Source organism: Pongo abelii, chromosome 23, assembly GCF_028885655.2.
Source record: "Pongo abelii isolate AG06213 chromosome 23, NHGRI_mPonAbe1-v2.0_pri, whole genome shotgun sequence".
Lineage (NCBI taxonomy): Eukaryota > Metazoa > Chordata > Mammalia > Primates > Hominidae > Pongo > Pongo abelii.
Window position 1 is genome coordinate 29,877,557 of NC_085929.1, and position 13,957 is coordinate 29,891,513.

General features: G+C 41.1%; 1 protein-coding gene across 12 annotated transcripts in view; it reads right to left on the bottom strand.

The window, feature by feature from the left end:
- Positions 1–13,957, bottom strand: part of SPECC1L (sperm antigen with calponin homology and coiled-coil domains 1 like) — a 147,037-nt gene that overhangs the window by 53,330 nt on the left and 79,750 nt on the right. For 10 of the 12 annotated variants that reach the window (XR_010139438.1, XR_010139437.1, XM_054543143.2 and 7 more), the window contains one exon: positions 2,053–2,136. The exons of the other annotated variants lie outside the window; for them this stretch is intronic. Coding sequence is in view for 8 of the 10 variants with exons in the window: in XM_054543143.2 (XP_054399118.1) it covers positions 2,053–2,136 (84 nt within the window). In the remaining 2 variants the exon portion in view is untranslated. The remainder of the gene's footprint in view (positions 1–2,052; positions 2,137–13,957) is intronic. 12 annotated transcript variants of the gene reach the window in all.

Consider the following 13,957-nt stretch of genomic DNA (forward strand, 5'->3'; position numbering starts at 1 on the left):
TAGACTGAGTTCTTGAGATTTTTTTTTTTCTGAAGATTCCAAAAACAACAGATATTACCATACAGGAGGAAAAACTAATATTGATAACTGGAAAGTATTTCTTATTTTTCCATTAAAAAAACTGTGAAGCCAGGCGCGGTGGCTCACGCCTATAATCCCAGAACTTTGGGAGGCCGAGGCAGGCAGACCACTTGAGGTCAGGAGTTCCAGACCAGCCTGGCCAACATGGTGAAATCCTGTCTCTACTAAAATTAGCCAGGCATCGTGGTGCATGCCTGTAATCCCAGCTACATGGGAGGCTGGGGCAGGAGAATTGCTTAAACCCGGGTGGTGGAGGTTGCAGTAAGCCAAGACTGTGCCACTCTGCACTCCAGCCTGGGCAACAGAGAGAGACTCCATCTCAAAAACAAAAAACAAACAAAAAAAACTGTGAAAAGGCATAGTTGAAAGATGCACTGAACTCCATATTCCTTATAGACAAGCAGTGTGCCTTATCCATCTCTATAACCCTCACAGTACCTACCAAGCACACAGTGAGTACTACATAAACGTCTGTTTAATTACAAATACAACTAAAAACCAAAGGCTAATTATAATCAGACTTGTAACTACTCAGCTCTGCCCAACACACACAACTCAAATCAATACAACCCTTCTAAGTTCAGCCAAAAACACTGTTAAAGGGACAGAAAGGAAAGACATGCTTTATTACAGGGCTACATGTAATGCTAGCTCAGGGCACTTTTTTTTTTTTTTTTTTTTTTTCTGAGAGGGAGTCTCACTCTGTCACCCAGGCTGGAGTGCAGTGGCGCATCTCGGCTTACTGTAGCTTCTGCCTCCTGGGTTCAAGTGATTCTCCTGCCTCAGCCTCCTGGCTAGCTGGGATTACAGGCGCCTGCCACCATGCCAGGCTTATTTTTGTATTTTCAGTAGAGACAGGGTTTTGCCATGTTGGCCAGGCTGGTCTCGAACTCCTGACCTCAGGTGATCCTCCCACCTAGGCCTCCCAAAGTGCTGGGATTACAGGCATGAGCCACCGCAACTGGCCTCAGGGCACATTTTAAAAACCTAAATCAATAAGACAGAAGACCAAAACGTATCAAGTCAACTGTTGGGAAACATCAACAATCTTCTGGAAAAGTCCTATTCTGAAGTCTGGCATAGTAAGACATTGTACTACCTTATTAGAATTACAAAATGTTCTGAGAACTGTTCAGTGGGAGTAGGCACTTCAGCCACTGGTATCAGATCCACAACAACAGCTTTCTAAAGGCAACACTGAGTATTGCCACATGCTCAGAACGCAGGGCTGAGCACAGTGACAAGTCACATAGTCGACAAAGTTCCTGACCTCAGATTCTTTCTCACCTCAGAAGAAGGTGGATCTGCAGGAGCCATTAACTCTATCATTCCTGGGCTGATTTAATGCAATCAATGTTAAGGTCAGTAACTGTTTTCCCCTGATTACTAAAAACTGCCGCCCCCACTCCCACCCCCACCCCCACCACCCACTTTATTGGCTAAAATTTTCTCATTGATTTTAGGATAACCACAAGCAGAATGTAACTCTGCATTAGTAAAGCAATGCCCTTAAAGATCCAGAGGGCACAAATATTTTCTCCTGTTATATGATCTTCAAATGACATGCTTATATATTTCTAGCATAATTTTATAATTATGTTTTTTTCATTCAATGTCAATTCTTTATAGTCCTTAAATCAGTAGTTTATTTTAAGTGGTGTGCTAGGAAACTGGATGAGAAAACCTCTTAGAACTTCATACAAAATAGAGGAAACAGATTGAGAAAGAATCTGAACACACACACAGAAAAAGGCTTTGGGATGGTAATTTTAGCTGAGCACAGTACTTCCAATTGATTTAAAGCCCAGCTAGGCCAGGCACAGTGGCTCACACCTGTAGTCCCAGCACTTTGGGAGGCCAAGGTGAGAGGATAGCTTGAGGCCAGGAGTTTGAGACCAGCCTGGGCAACATAGTGAGATCCTGTCTCTAAAAAACAACAAATAAAACAAAAATTCAGATGAAAGTCATCACCTGAGAGGGTCTTGGCACTTTCTATCGCAGGCACTCTCGGGAGGGAAGCAGGCCGGCTGGTTGAAGATGTTCTTAACAGATGCTCTGTACAAAGTAGAAAGAATCCCAACAAAGAAATCTGATGCTGAACTTTAAAGTAATAAAGATACAAAGAAGGTGAGTTTTACTCCTTTCAGCCTTGCAGCTCATCCTTCTTCCCAATCCAGGGAACTTCAACAATTTCCCATAGTCTGTTTATTCAAAACAACTCACATATACACAGAACACAGTAGAACATTCCATTCAATGTTTTATCTCTAGGAATGAGATGCCCCACACAGACGAATACTTCTGAATCCCAGGCTATCACTTACGTGTTTGATGCAATTCCACCAAAATTCAAAGATCCTCTACTGCAACTAGGTCTAAGCCACAAACTAAATGAAAGCTTTGCCTTCATGTGCCTACAGTTAGTGTGGAAGCTACACATATTAATATATACAACCATAGACAAGTCAGGATGGGATAATTAGAGTAACAGAATGACAAAAGTATTATCAAACCACAGAGGAGAAGACATTCTCTTTGATTTCAGGCAGCAGGGTAGGCTTCGAAAAAACCAATGACATTAAGCTGGGCCTTACTGAAAAGAGGTGGGGAACTATATTTTAGCGGACAACAGTCAGAGAAAGGTACAAACACATTCAAGTTAGAGAATAATAAAGGCTCAGTATGGCTAAGACATGGGGTATGTGGAAAACAAATAAGACAGCAGGGAAAGGGGCTTTAAAGGAGAATGAGGCTGATTAAGGAAAACCTTCATTACCTGGCATGTGGACTTTAATCTGAGGGCAACAAGGAAGCATCAAACATTTCTGAGCCTTCAGGGAAGGACACAATCAGATATTGCTTCGACCATCTCCATTTGCAGCCTCACCTTGTTCTACTCCTCCCTTGTTCTCTAAACACAAGCTGTCTTGGGAGTTCCTTTAGTTCCTTGAGCATTGGCACCAGCTGTCCCCTCGCCGCCTCCTCTATTCCCTTCTAATCCTGGCTAACCTGATCACCCTTCAGTTCTCAGTTGAACATCACTTCCCGAGGACCTGCTTCCCCGCCAGCACCCGCCAAACACAGACCGGAGTTGTCCTGCTGACTCTCTTCCTGCACACTTCTTACCTAGGGCTACAGCCCGACAAGACTCTTCAGACCAGGACACAGGGAGGCAGTCACAAGGACAACCAGAATTGTTCTTTCTGGTCAGGGTCTGGTGTGTGACTGGGCTAAGAAAAACACCAAACCTTGTATGTAATGAAGACTCTCAGCCAAGAATGTCCACCAATCCTTTTTAAGAACTGACAATTTAAACATGATCCCTCCTAAAAATATAATGATGTCAAAAGTAATGGCATATCATGCTATCTCTTAAGGATAACATATATTCTGCACTCCAAAATTTCTTTTCTTTTCTCTTTTTCTTCTTCTTTTTCCTCCTCCTTCCTCTTCCTCTTCTTCTCCTTTCTCTCTCGTTTTTTGGTTTTTTTGGGGGGGAGCGGGAGAGGCGGGATCAGGATTTCTCTCTGTTGTCCAGGCTGAAGTGCAGTGGCGCAATCTTGGCTCGCTGCAACCTCTGCCTCCCAGGCTCAAGTGATCCTCCTGCCTCAGCCTCCCAAGTAGCTGGGACTACAGGTGTGAGCCACCACACCTGACTAATTTTTGTATTTTTTGTAGAGACGAGGTTTCACCATGTTGCCCAGGCTGGTCTCAAACTCTTGAGCCTCCTGGGTTCAAGCGATTCTCCTGCCTCAGCCTCCTGAGTGGCTGGGATTACAGGCGCCTGCCACCACACCAGGCTTGTTTCTGTATTTGCAGTAGAGATAGGGTTTTGCCATGTTGGCCAAAGTGCTGGGATTACAGGAGTGAGCCATTTCACCCAGTCTCTTTTTATTTTTTATTTAATTATTTATTTTTAAGACAGGACCTTGCTCTGTTGCCCAGGCTAGAGTGCACTGGCATGATCTTGGCTCACTGCCACCTTGACTTCTCAGGCTCAAGTGATCCTCCACCTCAGCCTCTTGAAGGGCTGGGACTATAGGTATGCACCATCACTTCTGGCTAATTTTTTGCAGAGATGAGGTCTCACTATCTTACCCAGGCTAATCTTGAACTCCTAAGCTAAAGCAATCCTCCCATCTTGGCCTCCCAAAGTGCTGGGATTACAGGCATGAGCCACCAAGTCCGGCAAAAATTTATTTTCTAAGGGTATGAGGAACATTTGGTTATAATTATTTGCTACTTTGGAGGCCTGGGAGAGTGGAAGGATGAGCTTAATAAAGATGGGATGTATATAGCTTAAGAGTCCCTATAGTGTTCTTATCTTGAACAAACATCATCTCTGTGTAAAGAGCCCATAAGCAAGCATCACAGAATTCTGAACTCTGTTGGCAGTTGGCATTTATCCGTAAAGGAAGAGTATATTATGCCCAAAATCTGACAGACAAAACAAAGTCAAAACAACATGGAAATCGTAGGAAACAAAAATCAATGTTTTACATTTAATCAAATTTTCCATTCTATAATTTTGACACTGTGGTTATTTCCCTAAAAAATTTTAGTCTCCCAAAGAAGAACACAGCAAGTTAAGAAAGTGAAAACGAAGGTTGAAAAGAAAAATAAATCAAAACAAGGTGCTTGCTATGGACACAGGCATAAGCCCTGGTCATTCCCTACATGAAAACTGTCTAAGTTACCTTAATTTTCTCTTTTACAATACACACTATAAGCACAATTGCAAAAAAAAAAAAAAAAAGTTCATGAAATATATTGTTGATACACGTGCCCAACGCTGGCTGAGTCTGTTTCTTACTGCATGGTTAAGGATCCAAATCTGCCTCAATCTGACAGACTGTCCCTGTTGTAGCCCCACAAAAACGCACTGAGAACCCAAATAGGTTATTCTTTTAAAAATTATTTGTGTTAAATTTTAACAGCCACAATCCAGGCTGCTGCCATTTCATGAAGTATTTCCACTGTGAGAATCAAATCTGCCCAGAGGCACTTGTCACAGTAAGAACACAGGTCCATTTACTACTCTACTAAGTAGGCTGGCTTAAATGTTCATGTCAAACTGTCGGTTTATCCCTCTTCAGGAAATAAGATTAGTGTATTACAATTGAGTGTAGCAGGCAGGAGATATTATGTTTACAGTAACAGATTCTATTCTACTGCCATGTAAAGCTATTCTTGTCTTAATCCATTCATTAAACAAAAATCATTTAGGTGTCCACTACTTGCCAGGCACTTGGCTTGGTGCAAAGGTCAGAGAAAAAAAGAAAGGAGACAGGAAACTTGCTCTCACGGAACTTGGAGTCTAGAGTAGAAGCATTCAAAAAGTCATTACAAGTGAGGGATACTAAGAAAAAACAAGTACCAGGGGTTCTGGGAACACAGCGGGCAATGTGACCTGGTCTTGAGGGGAGAACAGGAAAGGCCCCCTCAGGAAATGACAGCAAAGTTGAGATTAGAAGGATAATTGATAGTCTTTATGCAGGCAAAGGAGAGCTTAGAAGAAAAAGAGTGTTCCCAACTGAGTGCTTAGCATACCCCCAAAGAAATCTAGGACACTGTGGTGATGTTCAGTGGGAGGGGAAGAGCAGAGTGAGGTAAGCCTTCAAAGGTAGGCCAGAGGGGCCAGCTCAGGCAAGCGTGAGCCATGCAGGCAAACTCCAGGGTAAGGTGTTTGGACTTTATCTAGTTGGCAAAGGGGAGCCAATGGAGGTTTTATCACGTTAGCATTTTTCTGGCTGCAGCAGATTGGAGAGGGGTAACGGTTTATACAGGACAATGAGTTAGAGTATGCAGGTAAGAGATGATGGTGACTTGGACTTGGGTGGTACCAATGAGTATGTGAGGTACACAGATTCAAGGGCTCTTTGATGCAGCAGAATCAACAGACTTGCCGACAGATGGATATGAAGGTAAAAAGGAAGGAGGTACCACATACAGAGGTAAGAAAGGTGAGGAGGATTATGGAAGGAAGAGACATGAACACATTTAATTTGAGAACCCTTTGAGATACCCAGGGAAAGATTTGGACCAGGCAATGAGAGAGAGAGTGCAAAAGAAAAGTCTAATATGAATATTTTGTTTCGAAACTGTGACGGCGTGGGAGTGCACTTGGTGACATGGAGGTTACTGGTAATCTTGGTCAGAGCAATTAATACACTGGTGGAGACAAAAGTAAGATTAGAATGTGCTGAGAAGGGAGTGGGAGATAGGAAAGATGTGGAGAGAAATTGAGCAAGAGTAAGGAAGAAAGTGTAGTAGCTGGTGGGCAAGAGAGGGAGGATTTTTTTTTTTTCTTAACAAAGGAAAGATGTATTTTTAAATGACAGAAAGGAGCTAGCCATTAAAGAGGGTAAAGTTGAAGATACAGGAAAAGGAAATAAACCATTAAGAGCATAAGGTTAACAGCATCTGACAAAGTCCAAGAGGAGGAGATCCAGGGGTCAGATAAATGGATAAACGTAAACAGAGATACATTCTGATTACTTCAGACAGGTAAATAACATGGGCATACTAGGTCTGCTAGTTAATTCTAATTGTAGAAATAAATAGTTACAGGTAGTTTTCCCTTTATTGTTTCCAAAATCAAATTTATAGGTAAATAGATTTTAAAATAGAAGCTTTTGCTGATTGAGGCCAAGTGGGGCAGTTAAAATTTGGTCGAAAACCCAGTCTTACTGTCTTGAAGAACTAGACGACATATCCTGGGACAACCATAGCAGTTGGAAAGTGAGGCTGTGGGGAAAATATCAGAAAGGGAGAGCCACGAAAACAGAGCCAACAGTTTGTATATAAACTCTGTCCAAATCCTTCACTGACTTCTGAAGTCCACAAGCACTCATGCTCCAAACAGCTGAATTATGGACAAAATAACTGAACAGGTATTTCAGTTGCAGGGAGAGTTTGGAGTCTGAGGTGAGCCAAGTTAACTGCTTGCTAAAACAAAAACCAATATTCTGCAGAGGAATATAATAGAATCAAGTCTCTCAGCCAGGTGCAGTGGTTCTCACCTGTAATCCCAATACTCTAGGAAGCTGACGGAGGAGGAGGAGCATGAGCCCAGGAGTTTAAGACCAGCCTGGGCAACACGGCAAGACCCCACCTCTACAAAAACATTAGCCAGACATGGTGGTGCACACCTGTAGCCCTAGCTACTTGGGGGACTGACGTGGGAGGACAGCTTGAGCCCAGGAAGTCAAGACTGCAGAGAGTGAGGATCACACCACTGCACTCCAACCTGGGTGACAGAGTGAGACCCTGCCTCAAAAAAAAAAAAAAAAAAAACCCAACAAAACACCTCTACAATATGTGATCCTTACACCCAAGACACAACTCAAAATTACTAGATGTACAAAGAAAAAAGAAAGTGAGCCATACTCAAAAGAAATGGAAACCTACCTGAAGATGGCCTATGTCCTAGAAATGGCAGAAAAGAACTTAAAAGCAGCTGTTACAAATGTGACCAATATTATAAAGGAAAATATGCCCTCTGTGAATGAATAAATAGGAAAGCTCAGCTGAAAGCATTGTAAGAGGGTAAGACAGGCTCTCTGTCTGAGATGAAATGCAAAGGACAGCCTAAAACTGAAATTGGAGCAGGCATTAAGAAAAGCCCTCTGGAAAACTATTCCACACTCTAAACACAAAGTATTACTGGAGAAACTGGAAGCCTGTTCTGCCCTGAGGGTAATCACAGCAACAACAAACCTCAAACCCAGCCCAGCTCCTGAGCAGATTAACTCAAAACTCCCACATTTAAAGACCTAAGTAGAAGAAAAGAGGTGTCCATTTCAAGGCATAAAATCAATCTACTATCCATGTAAGATGTCTAGCTTTCAATAAAGAATTGTAAAATATATAAAAAGCCAAGAAAAAGCCAACATACCCAGCTCACTACATCAGGACACAAAGTAATCAATAAAACCAAAGGGTACGGATGTTGGATCTATAGAGCATTTAAAATGACTATGATTAATATATCATTTGATATTTTTATAGAGATGAAGTCTCACTATGTTGCTCAGGCTAGTCTTAACTGCTTGGCTCAAGCAATCTTCTTGCCTTGGCCTCCCTGAGTGCTGGGATTATAGGTGTGAACCAGTTTTTTTTAAGCCTCAGCCTTAAAAAGAAATTGTTTCATGCCACAAAATGGATGAACCTTGAAAACATGATATTAAGTGAAACAAAGTCTCTAAGGGAAAAGGCAGACAATATGCAAGATTGGCTAGGATTTCCTACTTGATTTTCTCTTATAGCTTCCATCTCTCTGCTGAAATTAGACAAATAAAACTGTGAAAACTGTATCTCTGATTTTCAACTGTGGGCAAATTTGCCCCCCAGGGGATTATTAGAGTATCACCCCCATTCCCCCAGTTGTGACAACTAAAAATTAGAGGCATTTTTGGTTGTCATAACTGGGGAGATGGGGGTGATACTGGGACTCTGGTGGGTAGAGAGAAGGGATACTGCTAAACTTCCTGTAATGCACAAAACAATCCCCCACAACAGTTATGTGGAAGCCAATAAGGGCAAGGCTGACAAACCTTAACCTAAGGCAACCACTGAAAGAATTTAATGGATACAAATAATAAGTCAGTAGGAGAGATAAAACAAAGTAATAACAAATGGTCAATGGACCCAAAAGAAGGCAGAAAAAGGAAAAAGAAGCAGAATAGATGGATCAAATACAAAACACGACAAGGTGGCAGATTTTAATCTAACCATCATAATAATCATATTAAACGAGAATGGTCTAAATCCACCAATTAAAAGACAAAATGTCAGAATGAATAAAAAAGACTGAACTACATACTGTCTACAAGAAACTTACTTTAAATCTAAAGACATAGATAAATTAAAAGGATGGAAAAAGATATACCATGCAAGCACTAACAGAAGGTTGGAGTAGGTACGTCAATATCAGAAAAGAAAGACTTCAGAACAAGGGATATTATCAGAGATTAAAAAAATATAATAATAATAAAGGGGCTAGTTTTCTAAGAAGACATAACACATTCCCAAATGAGTATGCATCTACCAACAGACCTTTAAGATACATGAGGTAAAAACTGATAGAACTAAAAGGAGAAATAGAAATCCAAAACTAACTTTCAGAGTTCAAGACTATTCTCTCAGTAATTCCTAGAAATGAGCAGACAGAAATGAGTAAATACAGAAGACCCAGAGTTGAACAATACAACCAACTAGATCTAACTGACATTTATTTATAAAACACTCTGCCCAATAACAGCAAAATAAAAACATGCTGCCAAGTGAGAGAAGCCAGACTTAAAAAAAAAAAGCTGTATGCTGTACGATTTGATTTATATGATAGTCTAGAAAAGGTACAACTATAGGGATGAAAAACATATCAGTGGTTGCTAGGGAATGGGGTGTATGGTAGGGGTTGACTACAAAGGAGCAGCATGAGGGAATTTTGGGGGTGATGGAACTCTTGTGTACGGAACTGGGTAACTATGATGACAGACAAATGGCTGTGTGTTTGTCAAAACCCACAAAACTGTATACCAGATAGTGTAAATTTTACTGTATGTAAATTTAAAAAAAAAAAAACAGAATGGGGGGAGGGAGGGAGACAAGGGGAGGAGAACAGAATGTAGACTATGACAAATTAATCTGACTGCATTACGAAACCATGACAGACCAACTGAAGGGAGTAGGGAAAAAGGAACTGGCCTAAGTAACTTTGTATATGTATATTAAGGTTGAACAAATACATAAATATATTGTAGATAATGAGAGCCAGGTTTCTCACCCCCAAAAGAAAGAAGTTATAAGTAAGGGAAGAGAAAATTCTGGAATGAACCCATTGGTGATGGCTTGGAGTCAGGTATCAGTACAAACTTACAGTTTTTGATAGGCAGACAGACAGACAGATAAATAAGGTAGGTAGGTAGGTAGGTAGGTAGGTGGGTGGGTGGGTGGGTGGATAGTTAGACAAGATAGGTAGGTAGACAGACAGATAGGATAGTGTATACACATGGGTTGGTACATACGCATACAATTTCCCTAGTTCTATCCAGAGAGGGACTAAAGGCTGTGAAACCCCAGTAGCCATGAACACATTTAGCACCTGGATCTTGGTTTCTTTTTTTTTGTTTGTTTTTTGAGACGGAGTCTCACTCTGTTGCCAAGCTGGAGTGCAGTGGCACGATCCTGGCTCACTGCAACCTCTGCCTCCCAGATTCAAGCAATTCTCGTGCCTCAGCCTCCTGAGTAGCTGAGACTACAAGCGCATACCACCACGCTCAGCTAATTAATTTTTGTATTTTTAGTAGAGACAGGGTTTCACCATGTTCGCCAGGATGGTCTGAATCTCTTGACCTGGTGATCCGCCCACCTTGGCCTCCCAAAGTGCTGGGATTACAGGCATGAGCCACCGTGCCTGGCCTGGATCTTGGTTTCTAAATACTATTCTCTAATAAAAGTAACCAGAACTTGGCCGGGTGCAGTGGCTCACGCCTGTAATCCCAGCACTATGGGAGGTCAATGTGGGTGAATCACAAGGTCAAGAGATGGCCAACATGGTGAAATCCCGTCTCTACTAAAGATACAGAAAAATTAGCCAGGCGTGGTGGCGTGCACCCGTAATCCCAGCTACTTGAGAGGCTGAGACAGGAGAATCACTTGAACCCAGGGGGCGCAGGTTGCAGTGAGCCTAGATCACACCATTGCACTCCAGCAACAGGGTGAGACTCTGTCTCAAAAAAAAAAAAAAAAAAAAGTAACCAGAACTCCTTAGAGAAATGGTTGACTCCAGGGCTGGTGCAGGAAAAAAAACCAAGATGAGGCTGGAGCATCTTGTGGTGCCAGAAAGTACTTCAGGGGTGGAGGGAAGGTGCATTGAAAGAGCAAGGAGTCAGTGTGAAAGATCTCTCAATAGCCACTGATGGAATAACCTGACAACAAAACAAATAAAAATAGTAGTAGATTATAATCCAAAGAATAAGTAATCCATGAGTCTATACTAATATAAATGAATGATGTCAACAGAATAATACATATAAATAATTCCTTACAGATGGAATGAGGAAATAGAAAACCACCACTGAAACACCACGGTAATAACTGTTGTGGGCAAAATGCATAAATAAATGCTGAAATCAGTGAGAGAAAGTTTAAGAAGGAACAAAACTGATATAGTCTAGCTGTCTGTCCCCTCCAAATCTCATGCTCAAATGTAAGCCCCAGTGTTGGAGGTGGGCCTGGTAGGAGGTACCTGGGTCACAGGAGCAGATCCCTCATGAATGGCTTGATGCTGTCCTTGTGAGATCTGGTTGTTTAAAAGTGTGTGGCACCTCTCTCCTCTCTCTCATGCTCCCTCTTTCTTCATGTGACATGCCTGCTATTGATTTGCCTTCCACCATGACTGTAAGCTTCCTGAGGCCTCACCAGAAGCTGAGCAGATGCTAGCACCATGCCTCCTATACAGCCTGCATAACTGTAAGCCAATTAAACCTCTCTTCTTTATAAATTACCCAGCCTAATGTATTTCTTTATAGCAATCCAAGAATGGACTAACACAAAGATATTTACTAATTCCTAGCAGCCAATCATCTAACCAAGTGAACAAAGTTAATTTAACATCAGAAGTAACAAGACACATCAATCTCATGTACCCCTGATAAAATAACTTGAAAAGGACACATCACCTCTGCAGTATCCCTTCCATTAAAACATAAACTCAGGCTAGGCATGGTGGCTCATGCCTGTAATGCTAGCACTGTGGAAGGCCGAGGTGGGCAGATCACTTGAGGTCAGGAGTTCAAGACCAGCCTGGCCAATATGGTGAAACTCCATCTCTACCAAAAAATACAAAAAAATTAGCTGAGTGTGGTGGTATGCGCCTGTAATCCCAGCTACTCGGGAGGCTAAAGCATGAGAGTTGAACCCAGGAGGTGGAGGTTGCAGAGTGAGACCTTATCTCAAAAAACTCAAAAAACAAAACAAACAAACAAAAAATGAAAAAAACTCCATAAACTCAACTTAAATCAGAAGAAAATATCAGACAAGCCCATGCTGAGAGACATTCTGCAAAATAACTGACAAATATTCTTCAAAAGTGTTGAGGTCATGTGAGACAGGTAAAGAGTGAGAAGCAGCTGCAGACTGTTGGGGACTAACGAGATAAGACAACTAAATGGAAAGTAGGAGCCTTGATTTGATTCTAGAATTAAAAAAGGACATTAGTGGAAAAACTGGTAAAATTCAAATAAATTCTGTAGGTTAGTTAATAATATTTTACTGATATTAATTCCTTACTTTTAATAACTGTTCTACAGTTATGTAGGATGTTCCTATAAGGGAAGCTGGGGGAAGGGAACTCTAATATTTTTGTTAAGTCTAAACTTATTTCAAAAGGAAACACACAGAGAGACAGAACACCATAAATACTGATATGCATGCTGAAGGGTAGTGATTATAACTTACTTTGTGATAAAGCAATATAAAAGAATGCCACAGAATCTAGGCTGTGAGTTAAGTGGATAATTCACGGCACAACTTCTTGCAACTTTTCTGTATGTCTGAAAATTTTCATCATAATATTTTGGGGAGAAAATAAGAGCTGAGATTGATAAAAATAAGTTCTGATTTTTATCAAGAACCACAGGGAAGAGGAAGAAGAAGGGGGAGTGACTAAATATCCAATTAGACTGTAAAGTGCAGGAGGGTAGGATTTCTATCTCATTTTATCCCGGGACTTTCACGGCCTAAGGCTAGATCTAAAGCTGAGGCAGAATCTGATTTAGAGTAAAAAAGAAAATTCTGTGAAACTTTTTAAACAGAAGGTTTGGCTTTCCAGTAAAACCTCCTAACTTCATACAAATTTATGGTATGTACCCTTAACATAAATCTTTTTTTTTTTCAAAATACTCAGTTTATAAAAATCTCTAGCCTCAAGTAACACAATTTAGACAGGTAATAATGGTATGAATTTCCTTACAGAACACAACTACACTTGGACTAACCAACTTCTTAAGATATCTATATGCCTGAGCTGAGAGACACGGTGATAGGGTCACACTGACACTGGGCAATCCCAGGCTTCTCAACCATTTACACCAGCCAGCTGAGGTTTATGCTTAACATTCTGGAGCTCATCTGGTCACTGTGCACTTTTCAACTACCTGTATCCATGTACTTGGCAGCAGAATCTCTGCTTTTCAGCTTAGGGTACAAATGCTAATTCATATACTATCTACAAAGATTCACTAAGGTGGCACCAGTCATGACCCTAGCCATTTAATTCAACTGCTGGTAATACCAACAAAAGAGCATTTGATTAAGTGCATTTATAGTAAGATTTCTCTGGTATGAAACATTTTCCTGCAAGTGCATGATGCTAAAGGATAACAGATTTTAAAAAAAACTATTGTAGAGCAAGAGGCAGCATCTTTTTTTTTTTTGAGACAGAGTCTCGCTCTATTCTCCAGGCTGGAGTGCAGTGGCGCAATCTCAGCTCACCGCAAGCTCCGCCTCCCAGGTTCACGCCATTCTCCAAGAGACAGCATCTTTTTAAACTTCAGTAATGAAGACACTGAAATTTTTAAAACGAAAATTACACATTGCATTTTTAAATTCATCCCTAAGTAAATAAGACAACCAAGGAAGAAAAGCAGTTCAAGACAGAGCTCAGAAATCCTACTCTCATCACAATTTGGAAAACCACAGTGGCTTTTTATGGCCACAAATCATTTGGTTGTTCTTAGCTTTCTGAGTGGTTCTTTTCTTGAATGACTGTTTAAGATAAAAGATCACAGTATCAACTACTGTGATATAGATTCATCTAAGTGTGTTTCCTTTCTCCTGTATTTGCAATGTCTCAACCAGGCTCCACTAAGGC